We start from the raw sequence: 27,067 nt of genomic DNA on the forward strand, positions 1-27,067 counted from the left end.
TGCCTGACACACCTGTAGTTTACCCTGCCTGACACACCTGTAGTTTATCCTGCCTGACACACCTGTAGTTTACCCTGCCTGACACACCTGTAGTTTACCCTGCCTGACACACCTGTAGTTTACCCTGCCTGACACACCTGTAGTGTACCCTGCCTGACACACCTGTAGTGTACCCTGCCTGACACACCTGTAGTTTATCCTGCCTGACACACCTGTAGTTTACCCTGCCTGACACACCTGTAGTTTACCCTGCCTGACACACCTGTAGTTTATCCTGCCTGACACACCTGTAGTTTACCCTGCCTGACACACCTGTAGTTTACCCTGCCTGACACACCTGTAGTTTACCCTGCCTGACACACCTGTAGTTTATCCTGCCTGACACACCTGTAGTTTATCCTGCCTGACACACCTGTAGTTTACCCTGCCTGACACACCTGTAGTTTACCCTGCCTGACACACCTGTAGTTTATCCTGCCTGACACACCTGTAGTTTATCCTGCCTGACACACCTGTAGTTTATCCTGCCTGACACACCTGTAGTTTATCCTGCCTGTACAGTCCTTGTCGAAGTCCTGGATCAGCCACTCCAGCTGATGTTGATCCAGGGGTATGTTAGCTTGCTGCAATACACAAACACAATGGTTATCTTATCCATCATATTCAAAATAATATTAGTTAATATATTGATTGATTGATTGATTGATTGACTGATTGGTTGGTTGATTGATCATGTTGACTGGTTGGTTGATTGATCTAGTCATGTTCAATCACTTGTGAAACAGTGACTAGTCATTTCTGTCAGTAGGCTGCTCGTGGCGTCAGACCTGCACAGCCTTCCTGAACTCCTTGTTGTCCACAGACATGGTTCCCTCTTTATCCAAACTCTGGAACAACTCTACCAGGCCCTCCTTTCGCTCTGCAAGGAAGTCCTACAGGAAATACATTGAAGCCATTTGTTATTCACAAAGATAAATTCAGCTATTTTGTTCGAGAGACAGTATAATAATTTTTTGAAATCAATAATCCAAATGTAGTTATGCTTTTGTATTTTAATGTAATGGGCTTGCTTGCCTAAAACCACAAATTAAGTTAATTTGGGAAAAATTAAGTTTTCAGTCTAACTAACAGTGTTCTCAGCCTCAGTCTAACTAACAGTGTTCTTGTTTTACGATATTCCCAAGTCTCATTCATCACTAAATTGACACTGACCTGTATGATGTTGAGTGCGATGGAGGGTTTTTTGGTTCTGGTGATAGAGCCCGTAACCCCCTGGTACTGGACCTCCAGACCTGAACGGTTCTGACACACTGCCTCCAGCAGCTCCACAAATGCCTCGTTTACCAGGACCGTCTACACACACAGGGACGGACAGACGGATACACACACACACAGGGACGGACAGACGGATGAACACACACACAGGCACGGACGGACACATACACACACACACACAGGGACGCACATGCGTAAAATCATGTACAAAACTCAAACAAACACAAAAAAGTTGCTAAACAGTTGATGGTTGTAGTTTGAAGTATCTCACTGAGATGTTAATCTCTTCCAGGGCTGACTTGGGGTTGTATCTGACGCTGTTGAGTAGAGTCAGCGCTCCCATCTGTGTTAAAGGGTTATGGGCCAGCTGTACAACGGAAGCACATCAAACTACATTGAATTTTAGTCTACACTTGTCTGAACATTAGATGTACGGGGGAAGTATGTCATTTATGGCATGCTTATGTACTGTTTTATGGATGCTGTATGTATGAGTTATGACTGTGTTATGAAGCAGCCACCTACCCTGAGGACCCTAAACCCACCCGTAGGACCCTGAGCCTGTCGTTGGCTGCCAGGCCGTTACAGAGCAGTGCGGTGCCCTCGTCTGAGACTTCGTAACACATTTATAACACATACATAACGCATTCATAAGCACCCCACACCAGGATAGAGTAGCTGCTGCATGTGCAACAACTAAAGGGGATCCTAATAAACTAAACCCACCCGTAAGACCCTGAGGCTGTCGTTAGCGGCCAGGCCGTTACAGAGCAGAGCGGTGCCCTCGTCTGAGACCCGGTTGTTGCTGAGGTCCAGATGCACCAGTGTGTTGTTGTGACGTAGGGCCTCCCCCAGAGCCTGCGCCCCGGCACTGCCGAACCCGTTCCAGGACAGGTCCAATTGCTTCAGGGTTACATTCACCTGGAGGAGGAGGAGGAGGAGGAGGAAGAGGGATGTCCAGTGATTTCTTGTTGGAATATAATGTTCTATCTGACATTTTGGTCAAAAAATGGTGTGGTTGTCCTTTACATGTGAGATATTTCAGATAAAAACACATTTTAACTTGGTGCTATACTGTACTAGCTGCAATCCAATCACACAATGCTGGGTTGTCAATAAAACATAATTTTATTTAAGGTGAAATACTTATTGATTCATGAAAGAAGAAGACAACACCAAAACAGTTCTGAGATCTGGGACTTGAAAAATACTAATAATGTCAAAATTATACAGTACATTTTGCAGATATAACTTCATAGTCCCAAGTCCTTGATTATTTATATCATAGATTCTGGTCCTCTTTTAAATTATTTTCTTTTCACCCTTTTTTTTCAGAAGAATGGCCATAACGTAAGCTCTTTGTGGTACAGACAGGTAGAGGTGCCTTAGAGCATGGTTAAGGCCCTTCATTGCTGTTTGTCTTGTTCTATATCGATACGAAAACCTCCATGGAAGGGGTATTTCACAAAAATGTACAAACTTACCACATTTTATTGATAACTAAAAGTAGTTTATTGACTTTGGGTGTCAGAGACCAGAAAAATATATCAGTTTACTCATGCAAATCTAAGCTTTAGGGTTATGATATTACCTGTTACATTATATTACCTGTTACATGATATAACTGGCATGATATTACCAGTTACATGATATAACTGGCATGATGATATGGGAGAGGAGGAGAGGTGGGTGGGAGAGGAGGAGGTGGGTATCAATGGTAGAAAGGATAGGGGAGAGAGGAAGGGAGGAGAGGAGGATGGGAGAGGGGGGTTGATAGGGGAGGAGGATGGGAGAGGAGAGTGAATAGGGGAGGGGAGGAGGATGGGAGAGGAGAGTGAATAGGGGAGGGGAGGAGGATGGGAGAGGAGAGTGAATAGGGGAGGGGAGGAGGGTGGGAGAGGAGGATGGGAGAGGAGGGTGGATAGGGGAGGAGGATGGGAGAGGAGAGTGAATAGGGGAGGGGAGGAGGATGGGAGAGGAGAGTGAATAGGGGAGGGGAGGAGGATGGGAGAGGAGAGTGAATAGGGGAGGGGAGGAGGATGGGAGAGGAGGGTGGATAGGGGAGGAGGATGGGAGAGGAGAGTGAATAGGGGAGGGGAGGAGGATGGGAGAGGAGGGTGGATAGTGGAGGGGAGGAGGATGGGAGAGGAGGGTGGATAGGGGAGGAGGATGGGAGAGGAGAGTGAATAGGGGAGGGGAGGGGGATGGGAGAGGAGGGTGGATAGTGGAGGGGAGGAGGATGGGAGAGGAGGGTGGATAGTGGAGGGGAGGAGGATGGGAGAGGAGGGTGGATAGGGGAGGGGAGGGGGATGGGAGAGGAAAGTGGATAGGGGAGGGGAGGAGGATGGGAGAGGAGAGTGGATAGGGGAGGAGATTTAGAGAGGAGGGTGGATAGGGGAGGGGAGGAGGGTGGATATGGGAGAGGAGGGGAGGAGGGTGGATAGGGGAGGGGAGGAGGATGGGAGGAGGGTGGATAGGGGAGGGGAGGAGGGTGTATAGGGGAGGAGATTGTGGCACAGAAGAGGAGTGGACAGCAGAGGTCAGCGTTTCTATGATTTTTAGCCAGATAATACTAAGACTACCTTTAGTCCAGCACACAGTGTCACCGCTCCACTCATCCTCAAATGGTTCCAGCTCAGGTCCAGCATCTCCAGGCCCTCGTTATTGGCTGAGAGGAAAGAAAATGGGCCAATCAACAAATCAGTTGAAAAAAAAGGGAATTTACAATTGGTCCAGGCAAAAGTGACGAGATCTTATATTCATCAATTACCAGATTGAGTGCTGTTGATCAGAAGTATGGAGAGGAAACATGCATTCACAGGTGTCCCTCGGGACCTGTAATGGGAATAACACTCCCCATGCATCCCAAATGGCACCCTATTCCCTATGGGCCCTGGTCAAATGGCACCCTATTCCCTATGGGCCCTGGTCAAATGGCACCCTATTACCTATGGGCCCTGGTCAACTGGCACCCTATTCCCTATGGGCCCTGGTCAAATGGCACCCTATTCTCTATGGGCCCTGGTCAAATGGCACCCTATTCCCTATGGGCCCTGGTCAAATGGCACCCTATTACCTATGGGCCCTGGTCAAGTGGCACCCTATTCCCTATGGGCCCTGGTCAAATGGCACCCTATTACCTATGGGCCCTGGTCAAGTGGCACCCTATTCCCTATGGGCCCTGGTCAAATGGCACCCTATTCCCTATGGGCCCTGGTCTAATGGCACCCTATTCCCTATAGGCCCTGGTCAAATGGCTCCCTATTCCCTATGGGCCCTGGTCTAATGGCACCCTATTCCCTATGGGCCCTGGTCAAGTGGCACCCTATTCCCTATGGGCCCTGGTCAAATGGCACCCTATTCCCTATGGGCCCTGGTCTAATGGCACCCTATTCCCTATGGGGTCTGGTCAAATGGCACCCTATTCCCTATGGGCCCTGGTCAAATGGCACCCTATTCCCTATGGGCCCTGGTCAAATGTAGTACCCTATTCCCTATGGGCCCTGGTCAAATGGCTCCCTATTCCCTCTGGGCCCTGGTCAAATGGCACCCTATTCCCTATGGGCCCTGGTCTAATGGCACCCTATTCCCTATGGGCCCTGGTCAAATGGCACCCTATTCCCTATGGGCCCTGGTCAAATGGCTCCCTATTCCCTATGGGCCCTGGTCAAATGGCACCCTATTCCCTATGGGCCCTGGTCAAATGGCACCCTATTCCCTATGGGCCCTGGTCAAATGGCACCCTATTCCCTATGGGCCCTGGTCAAATGGCCCCCTATTCCCTATGGGCCCTGGTCAAATGGAACCCTATTCCCTATGGGCCCTGGTCAAATGTAGTACAATAAATAGTGAATAGGGTGCCATTTGACAGAGACACAGCCACGCAGCATAGTGGAAACCAAGACTGTTCTCAGGGCAGGTTGTATCTAGGTATGTTTGCGTCGCGTCGTTGACAATTGTAGCATTTTAGCGAACCCTAACCCTTTTCCGAACCTTACTCTAATTCTCCTAACCTGCTACGTTAATTATCTTAACCTGCTGCTTAAGTTATCCTAACCTGCTACGAAAAGTCCCTTCTGCTAGTAAACCTGCCCTGAGAACAGTCTTGGTTTCCAATAATGCGATCCAGCCAAATCCACCGTCTTACCTAGCATCTGTCCCAGGTGTTCTCCTCCCGTGTCACAGAACTGGTTGTGACTCAGGTCCAGGTCTTTCAGCCGGTAGTTGTTCTATTGGAGGGGGAAGAGTCATAGGGTTGTACAAATCTGCTAACTTTCACCCCCCAAAAAAACAGGGGATTTGTGGAAAGTTACCAGATTTCTACAGTAGCTCTTTGTATGTGTTGTTTGAAACGACCCCCCCCCGGTGATTCATGACAGATGTCAAAAGATAACTTACTGCCAGAGCGTCAGACAACCTTTTGGCATCAGCGTCGATGAACCCGTTTCCTGGTTGAGGAAAGAAGGAGCGACAGCTTTAATGTTTACATACATGTAGACAACGATTCAACGTGTGTGTGTGTGTGTATACAGTAGGCCATAGATAAAACTATACAGCACCTGATAGGTTGATGGATTTGATGGAGACATTGTCTAACAGCATTTTACAGATGTGCTTAGACCCTGCGGACTGGAGGTGGTTGTTGGAGAGGTTCTGGAACAGACACATTTCCTATCAGCCACTACCACAGATCGGTCGATTTGGGATTTTGGGGCCGTGGTTTGAAGCACAAACCAGAGCTACGTGTAATACTCTGTCAGAAGGTTATTATACACTGCTCAAAAAAATAAAGGGAACACTAAAATAACACATCCTAGATCTGAATGAATGAAATATTCTTATTAAATACTTTTTTCTTTACATAGTTGAATGTGCTGACAACAAAATCACACAAAAATTATCAATGGAAATCAAATGTATCAACCCATGGAGGTCTGGATTTGGAGTCACACTCAAAATTAAAGTGGAAAACCACACTACAGGCTGATCCAACTTTGATGTAATGTCCTTAAAACAAGTCAAAATGAGGTTCAGTACTGTGTGTGGCCTCCACGTGCCTGTATGACCTCCCTACAACGCCTGGGCATGCTCCTGATGAGGTGGCGGATGGTCTCCTGAGGGATCTCCTCCCAGACCTGGACTAAAGCATCCGCCAACTCCTGGACAGTCTGTGGTGCAACGTGGCGTTGGTGGACGGAGCGAGACATGATGTCCCAGATGTGCTCAATTGGATTCAGGTCTGGGGATCAGGCGGGCCAGTCCATAGCATCAATGCCTTCCTCTTGCAGGAACTGCTGACACACTCCAGCCACATGAGGTCTAGCATTGTCTTGCATTAGGAGTAACCCAGGGCCAACCGCAGCAGCATATGGTCTTACAAGGGGTCTGAGGATCTCATCTCGGTACCTAATGGCAGTCAGGCTACCTCTGGCGAGCACATGGAGGGCTGTGCGGCCCCCCAAAGAAATGCCACCCCACACCATGACTGACCCACCGCCAAACCGGTCATGCTGGAGGATGTTGCAGGCAGCAGAACGTTCTCCACGTCGTCTCCAGACTCTGTCACGTCTGTCACATGTGCTCAGTGTGAACCTGCTTTCATCTGTGAAGAGCACAGGGCGCCAGTGGCGAATTTGCCAATCTTGGTGTTCTCTGGCAAATGCCAAACGTCCTGCACGGTGTTGGGCTGTAAGCACAACCCCCACCTGTGGACGTCGGGCCCTCATACCACCCTCATGGAGTCTGTTTCTGACCGTTTGAGCAGACACATGCACATTTGTGGCCTGCTGGAGGTCATTTTGCAGGGCTCTGGCAGTGCTCCTCCTGCTCCTCCTTGCACAAAGGCGGAGGTAGCGGTCCTGCTGCTGGGTTGTTGCCCTCCTACGACCTCCTCCACGTCTCCTGATGTACTGGCCTGTCTCCTGGTAGCGCCTCCATGCTCTGGACACTACGCTGACAGACACAGCAAACCTTCTTGCCACAGCTCGCATTGATGTGCCATCCTGGATGAGCTGCATTACCTGAGCCACTTGCCACTTGTGTGGGTTGTAGACTCCGTCTCATGCTACCACTAGAGTGAAAGCACCGCCAGCATTCAAAAGTGACCAAAACATCAGCCAGGAAGCATAGGAACTGAGAAGTGGTCTGTGGTCACCACCTGCAGAACCACTCCTTTATTGGGGGTGTCTTGCTAATTGCCTATAATTTCCACCTGTTGTCTAATCCATTTGCACAACAGCATGTGAAATTTATTGTCAATCAGTGTTGCTTCCTAAGTGGACAGTTTGATTTCACAGAAGTGTGATTGACTTGGAGTTACATTGTGTTGTTAACTCTGAAACTAAAATTGGAAAAACTATTTAATAACATAATTTAACGACCCTGGGTATATAAGCGCGGAAATCGAGTCTGCCGCACAAGCATGCTTTTGCGGCAGAGTCGATAGCGCGCCGGACTTCGGGCTAGAAGGTCGAGGGTACGAGACCTGCCCCCTGCTGTTTCATTACAATATTTATAGGAAAAACATTTGAAAAACTAAAACTATAATGAAACTATTATCTTTGACTTCAAAATGGGGGGGGGGGGGGGCACAAATCTAATGGGGTTTTCGACCTGATGAATCTGGCTGGTAAATTCTGCCAGTAGATGACAATGTTTCAAATAGGCCTAGTTTGTAACCACGTTTCCATCTACAGTTTTTATGCTTGTAAAGTCATACTATATATTAGTTTTTAAATCACACAGCTGTGATGGAAACAGGAAGTGTCTGTAAAATTGTAAAAATGCCGACAGATAATTTATCCGTTCGACATGGTGGGATCTTTTTGTGTCTGTATGATTAATTATGCGAGAAAAGGGAGTGGAAACGCCTTTCTGCGCAAATATTAATATAATAACCATTATATCGAAGTAAACTTGGAGTCACGTGATGACATGGTGTGAAGTCCTCCCACTACGACTCGGTAAACCATGCAGTTTATTACGCTACAAATTAAATAAGTTCTGATGGAACTTCACAGGGTGGTGAAAGTGCACGGTAATGATCTTGATGCTCCTGTCCAATAAATATTGAGGGTCTTATTCTGGTGACATGATGATCGATGCTTGACTGCCGTTTGACAAATAAAAATATTCTCCCCCGTATCCATAATAATCTCATCATGTAGACTAGCCTACCGCCACAGCCTACCCGTATTGTACACACAAGCTGTTGGCTAGGGCGCACGTGCCAAGACCAGAGTAGGCACATTTGCTATTTAACAAAACAATTTTTTTGTGAAAAAACTATTGGTTGAGTTGAAAATGCGATGGAAACACGTTCACTTTAGATTTTTATTTTGTGCGCACTATGTCATCACACACTGATTTTTATTTTGTGTGCACTATGTCATCACACACTGATTTTTATTTTGTGTGCACTATGTCATCACACACTGATTTTTATTTTGTGTGCACTATGTCATCACACACTGATTTTTATTTTGTGTGCACAATGTCATCACACACTGATTTTTATTTTGTGCGCACTATGTCATCACACACTGATTTTTATTTTGTGTGCACTATGTCATCACACACTGATTTTTATTTTGTGTGCACTATGTCATCACACACTGATTTTTATTTTGTGTGCACTATGTCATCACACACTGATTTTTATTTTGTGTGCACTATGTCATCACACACTGATTTTTATTTTGTGTGCCCAATGTCATCACACACTGATTTTTATTTTGTGTGCACTATGTCATCACACACTGATTTTTATCTGCAACACGTCAGTTTGGTGGAAACACACCATTGGTGGGGAAATGTGGATGTGGATTTTAGAATATTTGCATGAAAATCTGCCACCAATAGGTGGGGTAAAGGACTCAATGGAACGCAGACATTTGATCTAACAAACTGGATATTCATGAAATCCGTCAAGATTTATGTTTTGTAACAGGCCTGCAATGTGGTTACTGAAAGCTCTGCGTGTAACAAATCCAGTATCAGGATAAATAAAAACAAGGTCTGCTAACTTTCTTTAATTATGTTTAATTAACGCAAACAATAAATGGCAAATGCAATTTTCGTATATACGGGTTCACTGTATCACCATGCAGGGTAAAGCAGGGAACTGACTGAAATAGTACAGACATCTTCTTTTATACTGTGTCAGTGGTAGTTCCAACTTTAGAGTTGGCCTGTCACAGTAGAGGCTTAGCGTGGTTTAAACTTGCTAGCCTATCGGTGGTGCCCAGGATTCAAATGTCCGGAATGTTGTTTGTGAAGATTGAACTGATTTGTTGGTTTCTATACATTCCTCAGTTCCTGTTTTCTTGTTATTCAGCATTTTTCCATCTTGTCTCAACCTTGTGGTTTGCACAGTCGACACCCTAGATTAACAACAGCTTTTCTGCAGTCACGCTATGTTTTGTGATTAACATGTCCTACTTCTATAAGGCATATATTTATGTTAAAAGAGAACAAAACCATCCTTCACATTACTGAAGTTCCATTTTGATGTATTTGACTGCATAACATGTAGAAGTTGTTCCTGGTGTGTTTACGGACATATTCAATCAATCCCTGTCCCAGTCTGCTGTCCCCACATGTTTCAAGATGGCCACCATTGTTCCTGTTCCCAAGAAAGCTAAGGTAACTGAACTAAATGACTACAGTCCCATTGCACTCATTTCTGTCATCATGAAGTGCTTTGAGAAACTAGTCAAGGATCATATCACCTCCACCCTACCTGATAGACCCACTCCAATTTGCTTACCGCCACAACAGGTCAACTGACGATGCAATCGCCATCACACTGCACACTGCCCTATCCCATCTGGACAAGAGGAATACCTATGTAAGAATGCTTTTCATCGACTACAGCTCAGCATTTAACACCATAGTACCCTCCAAACTCGTCATTAAGCTCGAGACCATGGGTCTCGAACCCCGCCCTGTGCAACTGGGTCCTGGACTTTCTGACGGGCCGCCCCCAGGTGGTAAAGGTAGGAAACAACATCTCCACCCCGCTGATCCTCAACACTGGGGCCCCACAAGGGTGCGTTCTCAGCCCTGTTACTGCATAGAAGCACAAACATTTTGCTACTTTCGCATTAACATCTGCTAACCATATGTATGACACAACAGTGGTAGGCCTGATCACTGACAACGATGAGACAGCCTATAGGGAGGAGGTCAGAGACCTGACCATGTGGTGCAAGGACAACAACCTGTCCCTCAACGTGATCAAGACAAAGGAGATGATTGTGGACTACAGGAAAAAGACGACAGAGTACGCCCCCATTCTCATCGGCGGGGCTGTAGTGGAGCAGGTTGAGAGCTTCAAGTTCCTTGGCGTCTACATCACCAACAAACTAACATGGTCCAAGCACACCAAGAGAGTCGTGAAGAGGGTACGACAAAACCTATTCCCCCTCAGGAGACTGAAAAGATTCGTCATGGGTCCTCAGATCCTCAAAAGATTTTACAGCTGCACCATCGAAAGCACCCTGATTCCTGACGGGTTGCATCACTGCCTGGTACGGCAACTGCTCGGCCTCCGACTGCAAGGCACTACAGAGGTTAGTGCGAACAGCCCAGTACATCACCGGGCCTAAGCTTCCTGCCATCCAGGACGTCTATACCAGGCAGTGTCAGAGGAAGGCCCTAAAAATTGTCAAAGTCTCCAGCCACCCTAGTCATAGACTGTTCTCTCTGCTACCGCACAGCAAGCAGTACCGGAGTGCCAAGTCTAGGTCCAAGAGGCTCCTAAACAGCATCTACCCCCAAGCCATAAGACTCCTGAACAGCTAATCAAATGGCTACCCAGACTATTTGCACCCCCCCACGCTGCTACTACTCTCTGTTATTATCTATGCATAGCCACTTTAACAACCCTACCTGCATGTACATAATTATCTAAATTACCTCGACACCGGTGCCCCAGCACATTGACTCTGTACCGGTACCCCCTGTATATTTTATTTTATTTTACCGTTATTTTACCAGGTAAGTTGACTGAGAACACATTCTCATTTGCAGCAACGACCTGGGGAATAGTTACAGGGGAGAGGAGGGGGATGAATGAGCCAATTGTACACTGGGGATTATTAGGTGACCGTGATGGTTGAGGGCCAGATTGGGAATTTAGCCAGGACACCGGGGTTAACACCCCTACTCTTACGATAAGTGCCATGGGATCTTTAATGACCTCAGAGAGTCAGGACACCCGTTTAACGTCCCATCCGAAAGACGGCACCCTACACAGAGCAGTGTCCCCAATCACTGCCCTGGGGCATTGGGATCTTTGTTTAGACCAGAGGAAAGAGTGCCTCCTACTGGCCCTCCAACACCACTTCCAGCAGCATCTGGTCTCCCATCCAGGGACTGACCAGGACCAACCCTGCTTAGCTTCAGAAGCAAGCCAGCAGTGGTATGCAGGGTGGTATGCTGCTGGCAATATAGCCCCGCTATTGTTATTCACTGCTGCTCTTTAATTATTTGTTTTTCTTATCTCTTACTTTTTTCTTACTTTTTATTTTTTAGGTATTTTCTTAACACTGCATCGTTGGATAAGGACTTGTAAGTAAGCATTTCACTGTAAAGTCTACACCTGTTGTATTCGGCGCATGTGACAAATAACATTTTATTTTATTTGACATAGTGTGATAGAATAAACAATAGCCTAAATGTATGCTAATTTTGTTGGAGGGCAAATGAGGAGACTCTGGATCTTTCCCCCGCGTGTTTCCATGGCAATTCCATTGTTTTGGTCGAGTTTGATTGACCTCTTCACGACATCTATTGACCCTTCGCTAAGCCCTGCCCCAGAATTTTGGCCAACCAATCGCAGCGCTCCAATGGATAGCAACTGTCATCAAGTCCGACACCTCAGACAAGCTAGCTAGCCACTTAATATAACTTGTTTTCTCAAAATGCATGTTAGCTAGCTAAGTTAGCAATATTGTGAATACAACGCCCATCTCAAATCCAACTTTATTTGCCACATGCGCCGAATACAACAAGTGTAGACTTGACCGTGAAATGCTGTCTGCTGTCGACATCAGGATATGATTTGAGAGGACTGGTTAGCTCCAAAAGTGGTAATAGCTTTGACTGAATTCAGTGGCTAGCTACACTACAAACATCATTTTACCAGGTTCCCGTGAAGCGAATGTAAATGACCGTTCACCACAACATACTCATTTGTCTCCTAATTAGTAAGGGATAGTCTGTGTTTAATTTCATTGTGTATTAGAAACACAGTTTGAGATCATTGTGAGGGGATTTCGTCAGTGGTTGAATGGGGAATTGGGCTTCCCGGAATTGTTTTGTCTGAGGCTGCAACAGGAACCAAAGGGTCAATTGGATGGAAACCTGTCTCCATAGGAGAACCCTTTTTGGTTCCAGGTAGAACCGTTTTGGCTTCAATATAGAACCTTTTCCACAGAGGGTTCTACATGGAACCCAACCAAGAAGGGTTCTACCTGGAAACAAAATAGGTTCTCCTTTGGGGACAACGAAGAACCCTTTTGGAAACCTTTTTTTGTAGAGTATACTATCACTATCTATCAGTAGCTAACAGGCAAGAAATCCGAGCGTGAGCGCGGAGCAAAAGCATGAACAATGGCGGCAGCAAACCCCACACCAGCAGTGGTTGATCGCAAAAGGCATAAACCCTGTATGGGATTATTTTGAGTACATTGCTGGAAAGGACACAAACAATTGTAGTGTTAGCAGATGGCAGCGTGTGGAACAGAGATGAAAGGGAGAACCCCAACCAACCTCAAAGTTAATCTGAACAGCGCCCACAAATAATTTCAGCATAAAGACAAAGTGACACAGCTATTATATCTATCAGAATTCAACTCCTGGTATCATATGAACACACGTAAAACGTGGAAAACGTGTAGAATTACAGTAAATGAATGTTAAACGGCTACATTTTCTCCTCGCTAGATGCCACAACGTGTAGAATTGCAGAACAGGAGCTTTAAAACTGCACATTTTTCTCTCTGCCAACAAGAAGGGTGTGAATAGTTTAAACAGTTTGGGTTGTGAGGTGGGGGTTTGTTACTTTGCCGATAAATGACAATATCCATCTGGACCTAGGAAATTTGAGTGACCAGACCATCTCAAATAGTACTGGAGTAGACCTGCTATAGGTCTACAACACATTAGTAAATAGTACCACAGTACCCCTGCTATAGGTCAACAACACATTAGTAAATAGTACCACAGTACCCCTGCTATAGGTCTACAACACATTAGTAAATAGTACCACAATACCCCTGCTATAGGTCAACAACACATTAGTAAATAGTACCACAGTACCCCTGCTATAGGTCTACAACACATTCATAAATAGTACTGCAGTACCCCTCCTATAGGTCAACAACACATTAATAAATAGTACTGCAGTACCCCTCCTATAGGTCAACAACACATTAATAAATAGTACTGCAGTACCCCTCCTATAGGTCAACAACACATTAATAAATAGTACTGCAGTACCCCTCCTATAGGTCTACAACACATTAATAAATAGTACTGCAGTACCCCTGCTATAGGTCTACAACACATTAATAAATAGTACTGCAGTACCCCTCCTATAGGTCTACAACACATTAATAAATAGTACTGCAGTACCCCTCCTATAGGTCTACAACACATTAATAAATAGTACTGCAGTACCCCTCCTATAGGTCTACAACACATTAATAAATAGTACTGCAGTACCCCTGCTATAGGTCAACAACACATTAATAAATAGTACTGCAGTACCCCTGCTATAGGTCAACAACACATTAATAAATAGTACTGCAGTACCCCTGCTATAGGTCAACAACACATTAATAAATAGTACTGCAGTACCCCTCCTATAGGTCTACAACACATGCATTGCTCCTAGCCTCCCATCCATAAACTAAAACTGAAGCTAAATCATATAAAAACGAAATAGAAATGTTTTTAAAACTGAAACTGAATTAACACGAGTAAATCAAGTCTGAAAACGAACTGAAACTAAACTGAATTCCTAATAAAAATCTAAAAACGAATAGGAAATCACAAATCTAAAGTAACCTTGCTTTGATGTTATGGCTCTGGCATTGGTAAATTACCCTGTGTCACCCTCTGGTGGAGGAAATTATATAACACTGGTAGAAACCAGAGACATATACACTGCATGACCAAAAGTATGTGGACACCTGCTCGTCGAACATCTCATTCCAAAATCATGGGCATTAATATGGAGTTGGTCCCTCCTTTGCTGCTATAACAGCCTCCACTCTTCTGGGAAGGCTTTCCACTAGATGTTGGAACATTGCTGTGAGGACTTGCTTCCATTCAGCCACAAGAGCATTAGTGAGGTCTAGCACTGATGTTGGGCGATCCCAAAGGTGTTCGATGTGGTTGAGATCAGGGCTCCGTGCAGGCCAGTCAGGTTCTTCCACAACGATTTATTTCGACAAACCATTTCTGTATGGACCTTGCTTTGTGCACGGGGACATTGTCATGCTGAAACAGGAAAGGGCCTTCCCCAAACTGTTGCAACAAAGTTGGAAGCACAGAATCGTCTAGAATGTCATTGTATGCTGTAGCATTAACATTTCCCTTCACTGGAACTAAGGGGCCTAGCCCAAACCAATGAAAAACAGCCCCAGACCATTATTTATACTCCACCAAACTTTACAGTTGGCACTATGCATTTGGGCAGGTAGCGTTCTCCTGGTATCTACCAAACCCAGATTCGTCCGTCGGACTGACAGATGGTGAAGCGTGATTCATCACTCCAGAGAACGCATTTCCACTGCTCCAGAGTCCAATGGCGGTGAATTTACTCCACTCCAGTCAACGCTTGGCATTGCACATGGTTATCTTAGGCTTGTGTGTGGCTGCTCAGCCATGGAAACCCATTTTATGAAGCACCCGACTAACATTTATTGTGCTGATGTTGCTTCCAGAGGCAGTTTGGAACTCTGTAGTGAGTGTTGCAACCGAGGACAGACGATTTTTACGCGTTACGTACTTCAGCACTCGGTGGTCCCGTTCTGTGAGCTTGTGTGGCCTATCACTTCACGGCTGAACCGTTGTTGCTCCTAGACATTTCCACTTCACAATAACAGCACTTACAGTTGACCAGGGCAGCTCTACTAGTGCAGAAATTTGATGAACTGACTTGTTGGAAAGGTGGCATCCTACAGTATGACGGTGCCACGTTGAAAGTCACTGAGTTCTTCAGTAAGGCCATTCTACTGCCAATGTTTGTCTATGGAGATTGCATGGCTGTGGGCTCGATTTTATACACTTTGTCAGCAACAGTTGTTGCTGAAATAGCCGAATCCACTAAGTTGAAGGGGTGTCCACATACTTTTGTATATATATTGTATTTAGAAAGTTGCGGCAACTTTTAGAATGGAATCCATGTTAGCGCCTTTAAGCATTACATTCACGATGAGAATTTGGAATATTGTACCTACATAGCATTGTTTAAAATTCCGAAAATTCAGAGAACTGCTATTGGTCAATATTGCTCATGGGAAGCTAACTATAGAAACGATAGTTTCTAAATTCAATCTGGAGTGCAAGAGGGCGCTCAGAGTGCATTCTGGGTGCTCGTAAATTCATAGCGTTGTCAGATTGTCCATTCATAAATTCAGAGTGTTTCGCTCTTGGAGCCTTCAGAGGGCACACCGAATGCTCTGGCTGAGGAGTAGGGCATTCTGACCTCACAACAGCACCCAAGCTAACTGGCTAACATTGGCTAGCTACTTCCAGACACAAATGAGAGAACACCTCACTCTGACCATTTCACTCGCCCTAGCAGACCTGTTTAGGCTGTTTTCATGTTATCCAGAGCGTTGATGACTGTAACTGGGCTGCTGGCAACAATTTAATTACCTTTTTTTTGCCGACGTTTACTCACACCGGTCATATTCAACCGGTGTCGAGCGTTCGTAAATTCATAATTTATTCTACGCCCTGGCACACTCCGACGAGAGTGCTCTGAAATCGGAGTAGATAGCCAGAGGGAATTTACGAATGCACTATCTATTTATATGGAGCTAACATCGCTGCCATGGACGGAAGTGCCATGTAAACGCATCATAATGCAGAAACCTCATATTCTAACACCCTAGATTTATGGCTCTGGTAGAAAACCAATGTTTGTGTAGCAGCAGTTTTCCTTGATAATCTCCATGTCCCCTCAACCAGTGTAGCGTACCCAGAACGATATCCATGCAATACTATTATTTAATACTATTCTATAATACTATAATACTATTCTATAATACTATTCTTTAATACTATTCTGTAATACTATAATACTATTTTATAATACTATTCTATAATGCTATAATACTATTCTATAAAACTATAATAGTATTCTGTAATACTATAATACTATTCTATGGTACTATTCTTTAATACTATACCATAATTCTATTCTATGATACTATTCTATAATACTACTCTTTAATACTATGCTATAATAATATTCTCTATAATACTATTCTTTAATACTATAATACTATTCTATAAGACTATAATACTATTCTATAATTATATTCTTTAATACTATAATACTATTCTATAATACTATAATACTATTCTATAATAATATAATACTATTCTATAATAATATTCTATAATACTGTTCTTTAATAATATTCTATAATACTATTCTATAATACTCCTCTTTAGTACTATGCTATAATACTATTATTTAATACTATTCTATAATAATATTATTTTATATTATTATTTAATACTATTCTATAATACTATTATTTAATACTATTATTTAATACTATTCTATAATAGTATTCTATAATATTATTCTATAGTACTATTATTTAATACTATTATTTAATACAATTCTATAATACTAGTATTTAATACTATTCTATAATACTATTGTATAATATTATTTTATAGTACTATTCTATAATACTATTCTATAATATTATTCTATAGTACTATTCTATAATACTATTCTATAATATTATTCTATAGTACTATTCTATAATGTTATTCTATAATACTATTCTATAGTACTATTCTATAATACTATTCTATAATACTATTCTATAATGTTATTCTATTCTATAATACTATTCTATAATACTATTCTATAATACTATTCTATAATGTTATTCTATAATACTATTCTATAGTACTATTCTATAATACTATTCTATAATACTATTCTATAATACTATTCTATAATACTATTCTATAGTACTATTCTATAATACTATTCTATAATACTATTCTATAGTACTATTCTATAATACTATTCTATACGTACTAGACTCTGAATAGTAAAGTTCTCCTTGAACATCTCCATGAGGTAGCCAGTCCCCTCAGCCAGAAGGTAGTTGTCCTTCAGCTCCAGGTTACTGATCTGCACGTCGCTCTATAAGGCAACACATACAGATTCAACCAAGTGATCTACTGTATCTACCTACAGTCAACATACCACCAACCCTCGATGAGCATAACAAGAGATCTCGGTAGCACTAACATTATAACTCTATGGTGCCGGCCTGCTATACAGAAAGATGGTCGCTATATGTCAAGTATTTTTGAGGCCTAGGCTTGAAAGTATCAAAATTAAGAAGACAGTTTCCCCCTCTCTTTATCCAAACCCCATGGTGGAGGGTTCATTCTACTCACCAGGAGGGTGATGGCCAGGGCTTTAGCCCCCAGCGGTCCCAGGCCATGATGGTTGAGATCCAGGGTGCCCTGCTGGTTGAGGTCCAGGGTGGTGGAGGCTAGCTGACGGAGGACATAGGAGCAGGGGATCACAGCCGTCAGACGACAGGCCACCAGGTAGAGCTCTGTAGGGGAGACCAGCCTGTCTCTCCTGTCCTGCTCTGGAGGATGAGAGGAGAGGAAACAAGAGGAAAGGGAGGGGGAGTGAAGAGAGGAGGAGGGAGGGGAAAGGAAAGGAAAGCAGAGGAGAGGAGAGGTGAGCAAAAGAGAGGAGACAGGGAGAGGAGAGGAAATGAAATGAGAGGGGGAGAGGAGAGGAAAGGAGAAGGGGAGGTGAGAAGAGGGGGGAGAGGAGATGGTTACGGGACCAAAGGCAGACATGGAGAATCCCTGAAAAGCAATTAAAAAGTCACATTTGATGTACGTTTTGAAAACGTAAAAATGTATGTACTGTAGTGTTTGGTGAAATACACACACACACACACACACACACACACTCACCCACTCACACAAACACACATCTCTCTCCCTCCCTCCCTACCACCCTCTTTCTCTCTCTCTCACACATACACACACCACCTCCCCCACCCCCCACACACAGCTCCAGTAGTACCATCAGCCTCCAAGTCTGTGTCCCACTCGTCCCCGCTGTCAGGCTGCTCTGCTGGGGTTGAGTCTGGGCTCTCCTCCTGGCCCAGACCATCCAAAACCTTGTCCGACCCCACCGTCTCCTCCTCCTTGTTCTCTGGGGCTGGTAGAGTCAGCACGTCCCCCTCGCTCTGAGACATCACTGCTTTGCATGTTTGTGGTCAATAAGAAATTGAAGGCAATCAATTCAGGAAGTGATTTGAATGTTAAATTCCAAAATGGATAAATGTTTAAATGTTTTATAAACAGCTTCTACTTTCAGATTATTTAGAATTCATTGAAAATATACAACAACAAAGAAATGTTATTGGATTGGATTTTCAGTTTACTTCCTGAATTGACTGCCTTCAATTCTACTTAACCCCAACTCTGCTACCCTTGCCTTCAGCACCTCACTAAGACCAAGTAACAGGAGGGAGAAAGGGGGGGAGGTATCTGATCCAGGTTACTGCCCTGTATGGTTTTGTGGTAGTGTAATTCATTCAAAATTAGTATGTAAATATTAAATCATATTTAGTGCTTGTAAGGTTCTGTATTTATTTTCTTAGTCAACCTTGTGTTCTGTTTCTCTGTGTTCTGCAACGTAGCCCTGTTTCTTTGTGTTCTAGAACGTAGCCCTGTTTCTTTGTGTTCTGGAACGTAGCCCTGTTTCTTTGTGTTCTGGAACGTAGCCCTGTTTCTTTGTGTTCTGAAACATAGCCCTGTTTCTTTGTGTTCTGGAACGTAGCCCTGTTTCTTTGTGTTCTGGAACGTAGCCCTGTTTCTTTGTGTTCTGGAACGTAGCCCGGTTTATTTGTGTTCTGGAACGTAGCCCTGTTTCTTTGTGTTCTAGAACGTAGCCCTGTTTCTTTGTGATCTGGAACGTAGCCCTGTTTCTTTGTGTTCTGGAACGTAGCCCTGTTTCTTTGTGTTCTGGAACGTAGCCCTGTTTCTTTGTGTTCTGGAACGTAGCCCTGTTTCTTTGTGTTCTGGAACATAGCCCTGTTTCTTTGTGATCTGGAACATAGCCCTGTTTCTTTGTGTTCTGGAACGTAGCCCTGTTTCTTTGTGATCTGGAACGTAGCCCTGTTTCTTTGTGATCTGGAACGTAGCCCTGTTTCTTTGTGTTCTGGAGCGTAGCCCTGTTTCTTTGTGTTCTGGAACGTAGCCCTGTTTCTTTGTGATCTGGAACGTAGCCCTGTTTCTTTGTGTTCTGGAACGTAGCCCTGTTTCTTTGTGATCTGGAACATAGCCCTGTTTCTTTGTGATCTGGAACGTAGCCCTGTTTCTTTGTGTTCTGGAACGTAGCCCTGTTTCTTTGTGTTCTGGAACGTAGCCCTGTTTCTTTGTGTTCTGGAACGTAGCCCTGTTTCTTTGTGATCTGGAACGTAGCCCTGTTTCTTTCTGTTCTGAAACATAGCCCTGTTTCTTTGTGATCTGGAACGTAGCCCTGTTTCTTTGTGTTCTGGAACGTAGCCCTGTTTCTTTGTGTTCTGGAACGTAGCCCTGTTTCTTTGTGTTCTGGAACGTAGCCCTGTTTCTTTGTGTTCTGGAACATAGCCCTGTTTCTTTGTGTTCTGGAACGTAGCCCTGTTTCTTTGTGTTCTGGAACGTAGCCCTGTTTCTTTGTGTTCTGGACCGTAGCCCTGTTTCTTTGTGTTCTGGAACGTAGCCCTGTTTCTTTGTGTTCTGGACCGTAGCCCTGTTTCTTTGTGTTCTGGAACGTACATAGTCCTGTTTCTTTGTTATCTGGAACGTAGCCCTGTTTCTTTGTGTTCTGGAACGTAGCCCTGTTTCTTTGTGATCTTGAACGTAGCCCTGTTTCTTTGTGTTCTGGAACGTAGCCCTGTTTCTTTGTGTTCTGGAACGTAGCCCTGTTTCTTTGTGTTCTGGAACGTAGCCCTGTTTCTTTGTGTTCTGGAACGTAGCCCTGTTTCTTTGTGTTCTGGACCGTAGCCCTGTCTTTCATTTTTGTTCATTGATTTCACCTGTGTTGGTTTCTCACCTGGTCTCATCAGCTCCTTATTTAGTTCAGTTCATTCTGTTTGTGCCTTTGGGAGGTATTGTTCATTTTGACTCTACTAAGTCTTTTCCCAGCTTGTTTGTGAGAACCAGTTATAGCCTTCAGTCCTAGTTTTGATTCACCTGCCTGTTTGCCTACCAGTGTATGACCATTGCCTGCCTGTGTATGACCATTGCCTGCCTGTGACCACGATTCCTGCCTTCTGCGAAGGTGACATAAACACCTGCGTGTGAATCTACACCTTTTTCTCCCTGAGTATTCATTAGTGCTAGTGGGATGAATTCATATTTAGTGCTAGTGGAATGAATTCATATTTAGTGCTAGTGGAATGAATTCATATTTAGTGCTAGTGGGATGAATTCATATTTAGTGCTAGTGGAATGAATTCATATTTAGTGCTAGTGGAATGAATTCATATTTAGTGCTAGTGGGATGAATTCATATTTAGTGCTAGTGGGATGAATTCATATTTAGTGCTAGTGGAATGAATTCATATTTAGTGCTAGTGGAATGAATTCATATTTAGTGCTAGTGGAATGAATTCATATTTAGTGCTAGTGGGATGAATTCATATTTAGTGCTAGTGGAATGAATTCATATTTAGTGCTAGTGGAATGAATTCATATTTAGTGCTAGTGGGATGAATTCATATTTAGTGCTAGTGGGATGAATTCATATTTAGTGCTAGTGGGATGAATTCATATTTAGTGCTAGTGGGATGAATTCATATTTAGTGCTAGTGGAATGAATTCATATTTAGTGCTAGTGGAATGAATTCATATTTAGTGCTAGTGGGATGAATTCATATTTAGTGCTAGTGGGATGAATTCATATTTAGTGCTAGTGGGATGAATTCATATTTAGTGCTAGTGGAATGAATTCATATTTAGTGCTAGTGGAATGAATTCATATTTAGTGCTAGTGGGATGAATTCATATTTAGTGCTAGTGGGATGAATTCATATTTAGTGCTAGTGGGATGAATTCATATTTAGTGCTAGTGGGATGAATTCATATTTAGTGCTAGTGGGATGAATTCATATTTAGTGCTAGTGGAATGAATTCATATTTAGTGCTAGTGGAATGAATTCATATTTAGTGCTAGTGGAATGAATTCATATTTAGTGCTAGTGGAATGAATTCATATTTAGTGCTAGTGGGATGAATTCATATTTAGTGCTAGTGGGATGAATTCATATTTAGTGCTAGTGGGATGAATTCATATTTAGTGCTAGTGGAATGAATTCATATTTAGTGCTAGTGGAATGAATTCATATTTAGTGCTAGTGGAATGAATTCATATTTAGTGCTAGTGGGATGAATTCATATTTAGTGCTAGTGGGATGAATTCATATTTAGTGCTAGTGGGATGAATTCATATTTAGTGCTAGTGGAATGAATTCATATTTAGTGCTAGTGGAATTAATTATTGTTTTACCATTTATTCATAGCTACAGTTATTCTCATTGAGAACTGTATTGGTTGTTGGTCAGATGTTTATGAAGAAATATATTTGTAACTGTCTTTGTCTTTAGTTTTGAACAAAAACTATAACAGATTTGAAACATATGGAAATGTATGTGAGTTAGATATGCCAAATAATAGTGTGCATTGTTATGATACCTTAGGTGTCTTGAGCAGCAGCTGTGGGGGAGTCTGGGATGTGATAGGAAGAACAGTGGGATTCCATCAGTGACAACACTAAAGAATTCAGAACCCATTGTTGTCCAGGTAACTAGTGCAGCAAAATTCTAGAACCCACAGAACAATACAATGGCATCACAAAGAGATGAAAAGAGTACTAATCTTTCACTTTAACTACAGAGACAGTCATGCCTGTCAGATTTAACCATAGAGATCCTATTAAATTACTAGATGGTCTACAGTATTTCATAAACCCTCAAAGTTGCAGAATAGGCTGAAAATGGCAGCCATATTGGTCAGATAAAAATCCAAATCCGTCCAATTGGAATGAATGGCAGTAGAGGCATAATCCTGATTTTTAATTTTGCAGGAAAATAAAAGTAAAGTATGTGATTTATATCAAATTGTGTAATATAATTATTGTCAGCCTAAAATATTGTCATAACTTGAAATACAGTTTATGGGTTTCATGCACATTTTCTGTATAAATTGCATTTTATTTATTTGAAATTTTGCTGGATGAAATCTCTTAATGCACCATCTCGTTTTCAAGTGTAAAAAAATAAATAATAATAAAATACTTAGTAACAATATGGAAACTACTGTCTAAGGTAGTAATAATGACTTACATGAACTACTAACAACCCCAAGTAACCCAAACTTATAGTTAATTGTTTGTCTAATGTAATCAATATGCTCTCCTAAAGATAGATTCTGAATTATCCTCAAACCCAGATATGGAGTTTATTCTTTGCTATGTACCAAACATAGGACTTTATTTGATTTAAATCCATATTTGCTAAAGTGTAAAAATCATATTGGAGAGTTGCTTGTATCTACAACACAGTGATGTACTGGTCCGTACGCACTACCCTCTGTAGCACCTTGTGGTCGGATGCCCGAGCAGTTGCCATACCAGGCGCTGATGCAACCAGTCAGGATCCTCTCGATGGTGCAGCTGTATAACTTTTTGATATAATTGTTTATGGAGTCTACTGGGGCATTGGGTGGTCTGTAAATGTTACCAATCAACAATGACTTGTTCTCATGTAGAGTTATTTTAACATATAAACTTTCAAAATCTAAAGGGATAATCTCAGGTGAAATCTTCATAGACAGTCATTTATCGAAGGGCATAGGTTGCTACTCCCCCCATCTTGAGTGCACCTATCAATTCTATATCATATGTAACCATGGATTTTTAACTCTGTGTCTGAAATGTTGCTATTCAACCACGTCTCTGAATATGTTAATATGTGAGGCTTATGAGTTTCTACCCATGCTCTGAGCATGTCTATTTTGGATAGCAAGCTACGTATGTTTACAGAAATAGTTTTTAAGCCTTTCAGTATCTGTTATTCGATCTGAACTTGACATGAGTAAATTAAAAAACAATATAATGAATAAAACTAAATGAATGCATCACTCGACTGCAGATGATGTTCAGGAGGTGTATTTATGTGATGAAGTTCAGGACCTGAGTGTTATCTCAGCATAACTCTCTGGCCGAGCCCCTGGGAGTCACTCTGTTCTGGAGCTATGTTGTAGTTCCCCTGGATGTTACTGTAGCTGTCTCTCTGGGTAGACGGCTGGGGTTTACCCTGGATGTTACTGTAGCTGTCTCTCTGGGTAGACGGCTGGGGTTTACCCTGGATGTTACTGTAGCTCTCTCTCTGGGTAGACGGCTGGGGTTTACCCTGGATGTTACTGTAGCTCTCTCTCTGGGTAGACGGCTGGGGTTTACCCTGGATGTTACTGTAGCTGTCTCTCTGGGTAGACGGCTGGGGTTTACCCTGGATGTTACTGTAGCTCTCTCTCTGGGTAGACGGCTGGGGTTTACCCTGGATGTTACTGTAGCTCTCTCTCTGGGTAGACGGCTGGGGTTTACCCTGGATGTTACTGTAGCTGTCTCTCTGGGTAGACGGCTGGGGTTTACCCTGGATGTTACTGTAGCTGTCTCTCTGGGTAGACGGCTGGGGTTTACCCTGGATGTTACTGTAGCTGTCTCTCTGGGTAGACGGCTGGGGTTTACCCTGGATGTTACTGTAGCTGTCTCTCTGGGTAGACGGCTGGGGTTTACCCTGGATGTTACTGTAGCTGTCTCTCTGGGTAGACGGCTGGGGTTTACCCTGGATGTTACTGTAGCTCTCTCTCTGGGTAGACGGCTGGGGTTTACCCTGGACGTTATTATAGCATAACAGTCTCTCTGGGTAGACGGCTGGGGTTTACCCTGGATGTTATTCAGGAAACAAAGTGTAAAAAAAAATGCCACAAATACTTTAGTACATTAAAACAGGATGCATGTTTTGGGATATTTGTATTCTGTACAGGCTTCCTTCTTTTCACTCTGTCATTTAGGTTAGTATTAAGGAGTAACTACAATATTGTTGATCCATCCTCAGTTTTCTCCTATCACAGCCATTAAACTCTGTAACTGTTTTCAAGTCACTGTTGGCCTCATGGTGAAATCCCTGAGCGGTTTCCTTCCTCTCCGGCAACTGAGTTAGGAAGGACGCCTGTATCTTTGTAGTGACTGGGTATAATGATGCAGCGTCCAAAGTGTAATTATTAACTATACAATGCTCAAATGGATATTCAATGTCTGTTTTTATTTTATTTTTACCCATCTACCAATAGGTGCCCTTCTCTGCGAGGCATTGGAAAACCTAGCTGGTCTTTGTGGTTGAAATTGTTTGAAATTCACTGCTCGACTGAGGGACCTTACAATTATCTGTATGTGTGGGGGTACAGAGATGAGGTAGTCATTCAAAAATCATGTTAAACACTATTATTGCACACATTTTAAATTAAGGCTGTAACAACAACATGTAGGAAAAGTCAAGGGGCGTGAATAGTTTCTCAAGGAACTGTATGTCTTTGCCAGCAACACTGGTCCTTCAGCTCAGACCACTTCTGTTTTTCTGAGGATGGGCAGAGAGAGTAATGGTCATTAGTTGTCTTTCAGTTTGACCACAGACTTCACAGTAAAAAGAAACATTGTCATTTCACACTTTCAGAAGCAGAAAAAGAAAAACATATATATATTTTTTGTTTTTCTTGTTGGTTTGGAGAATATTCCATCAATATTCCATCAATATAAGATAATATATAATATATAATATAAGATAGACACGTTTCACGGGAACGTTGCAAGAACATTTATGTGTCCAAAAGAAAATTCATCGCACATCACCCCTTGTTACAGTTGCCAAGCCTATCGAGGCCCTGATTGGTGAACCACTGATCCATTCACAGCTCTTGGTCTGTTGTCAAGGATACTCACTTGCACACAGTGCTTATAACATACAGTGTTTTTAACATATTTGACACACTTTGACATACATGATTACATTGTGCATGTTCATTTATACAGTCATTGTTATTCAAAGTGTACTCACCTGGGATTTAAACTCACAGCCATGTCCGTGTTAGGCATCAGTTAGTTAGACTATTCTCTCATCATTCATTTGATTGACTTATTTCAGCAATTTATTCAGGGCTTTCTGTATAGTTGTCTAATGTTGGTGGGGGGCGTGTTAACCTGAATCAATATCCTAAATAGAATATTTTCTTGAGTTTTAACAGAGTTTAGATTTACTTCAAAGAGCATCCACCCTGTTGCTCCCACCTATCAAGTTGGGAGGAGGGGTTAGGGGTTTATTCAGGACAGGGCCTAACTATACTGGGGAGGAGGGGTTAGGGGTTATTCAGGACAGGGCCTAACTATAACTATACTGGGGAGGAGGGGTTAGGGGTTATTCAGGACAGGGCCTAACTATACTGGGGAGGAGGGGTTAGGAGTTTATTCAGGACAGGGCATAACTATACTGGGGAGGAGGGGTTAGGGGTTATTCAGGACAGGACCTAACTATACTGGGGAGGAGGGGTTAGGGGTTATTCAGGACAGGGCCTAACTATACTGGGGAGGAGGGGTTATTCAGGACAGGGCCTAACTATACTGGGGAGGAGGTGTTATTCAGGACAGGGCCTAACTATACTGGGGAGGAGGGGTTAGGGGTTATTCAGGACAGGGCCTAACTATACTGGGGAGGAGGGGTTAGGGGTTATTCAGGACAGGGCCTAACTATACTGGGGAGGAGGGGTTAGGGTTTCCTCACTAAATACAGGCACAGACTGTGTGTGGAAAATTATTTAAGAATGAGACTCTCTCCAATACAACCCAACATTGCAGAGTTATGTGCATCCTTTCAAGCACAACCTTCTCATTAACCTGTGGTCAGAAATAGTCCTTTGGTATAATCATCTTGTCCATCTAAACCCCCGATTGAACAATTTCATCTTTAACGTCTGCTATAGAATGATTGAATGGTCTGTCATGTTGTTTGATGTGTGTGTGTGTGTGGTTGTGTGGTTGTTTTGTTGTCTGTATAGAAGGCCTCTGCTATTGAACTTCAGGTCCTGGAGGAATGACCCCTGGTTCCCGACTCTTCCCCCAGTCCTGGACTAATCCTTCTAAACAGTCCGTAGCTTTATTGATCGAGTTAAAGAGGAGATACATGTTTTTTTACAATGTTAATCTATGATAGTGCAGAGTGTTTTGTAAGACGTATTCATCCGTTGTAATTTAATCTTTTTTTTATTAGCTATTCGACATTTGTCTTTTTTCTTCTTGCATTATAATAGATGCAGACATTTATTAAGCCTTATTTGGTTGATGAATAAGATAAGGTTGGTTAATCTGTCCATTATGAATGTCACCATAGATTTATATTTTTTTTTACCTAAGCACATTTTAATTAAGCTTAATGTGTTTTCTAAATGTTTGATT

At 42.9% G+C, this 27,067-nt stretch overlaps 1 protein-coding gene across 1 annotated transcript; it reads right to left on the reverse strand.

Annotated features, from left to right (window-relative positions):
- Window positions 1-494: 494 nt before the first annotated feature.
- LOC139583862 (leucine-rich repeat-containing protein 74A-like) lies at window positions 495-18,773 on the reverse strand. The gene is made up of 12 exons (XM_071415408.1): window positions 18,599-18,773; window positions 17,947-18,146; window positions 17,579-17,686; window positions 5,835-5,928; window positions 5,674-5,723; window positions 5,423-5,504; window positions 3,858-3,943; window positions 2,002-2,196; window positions 1,547-1,642; window positions 1,213-1,353; window positions 828-932; window positions 495-623 (listed from the first exon to the last, which is right to left on the reverse strand). Exons 1-12 carry the CDS (start codon window positions 18,771-18,773, stop codon window positions 495-497), a joined length of 1,461 nt encoding a protein of 486 aa, XP_071271509.1.
- Window positions 18,774-27,067: the final 8,294 nt, after the last annotated feature.

This window comes from Salvelinus alpinus, chromosome 8 (assembly GCF_045679555.1).
Source record: "Salvelinus alpinus chromosome 8, SLU_Salpinus.1, whole genome shotgun sequence".
NCBI lineage: Eukaryota > Metazoa > Chordata > Actinopteri > Salmoniformes > Salmonidae > Salvelinus > Salvelinus alpinus.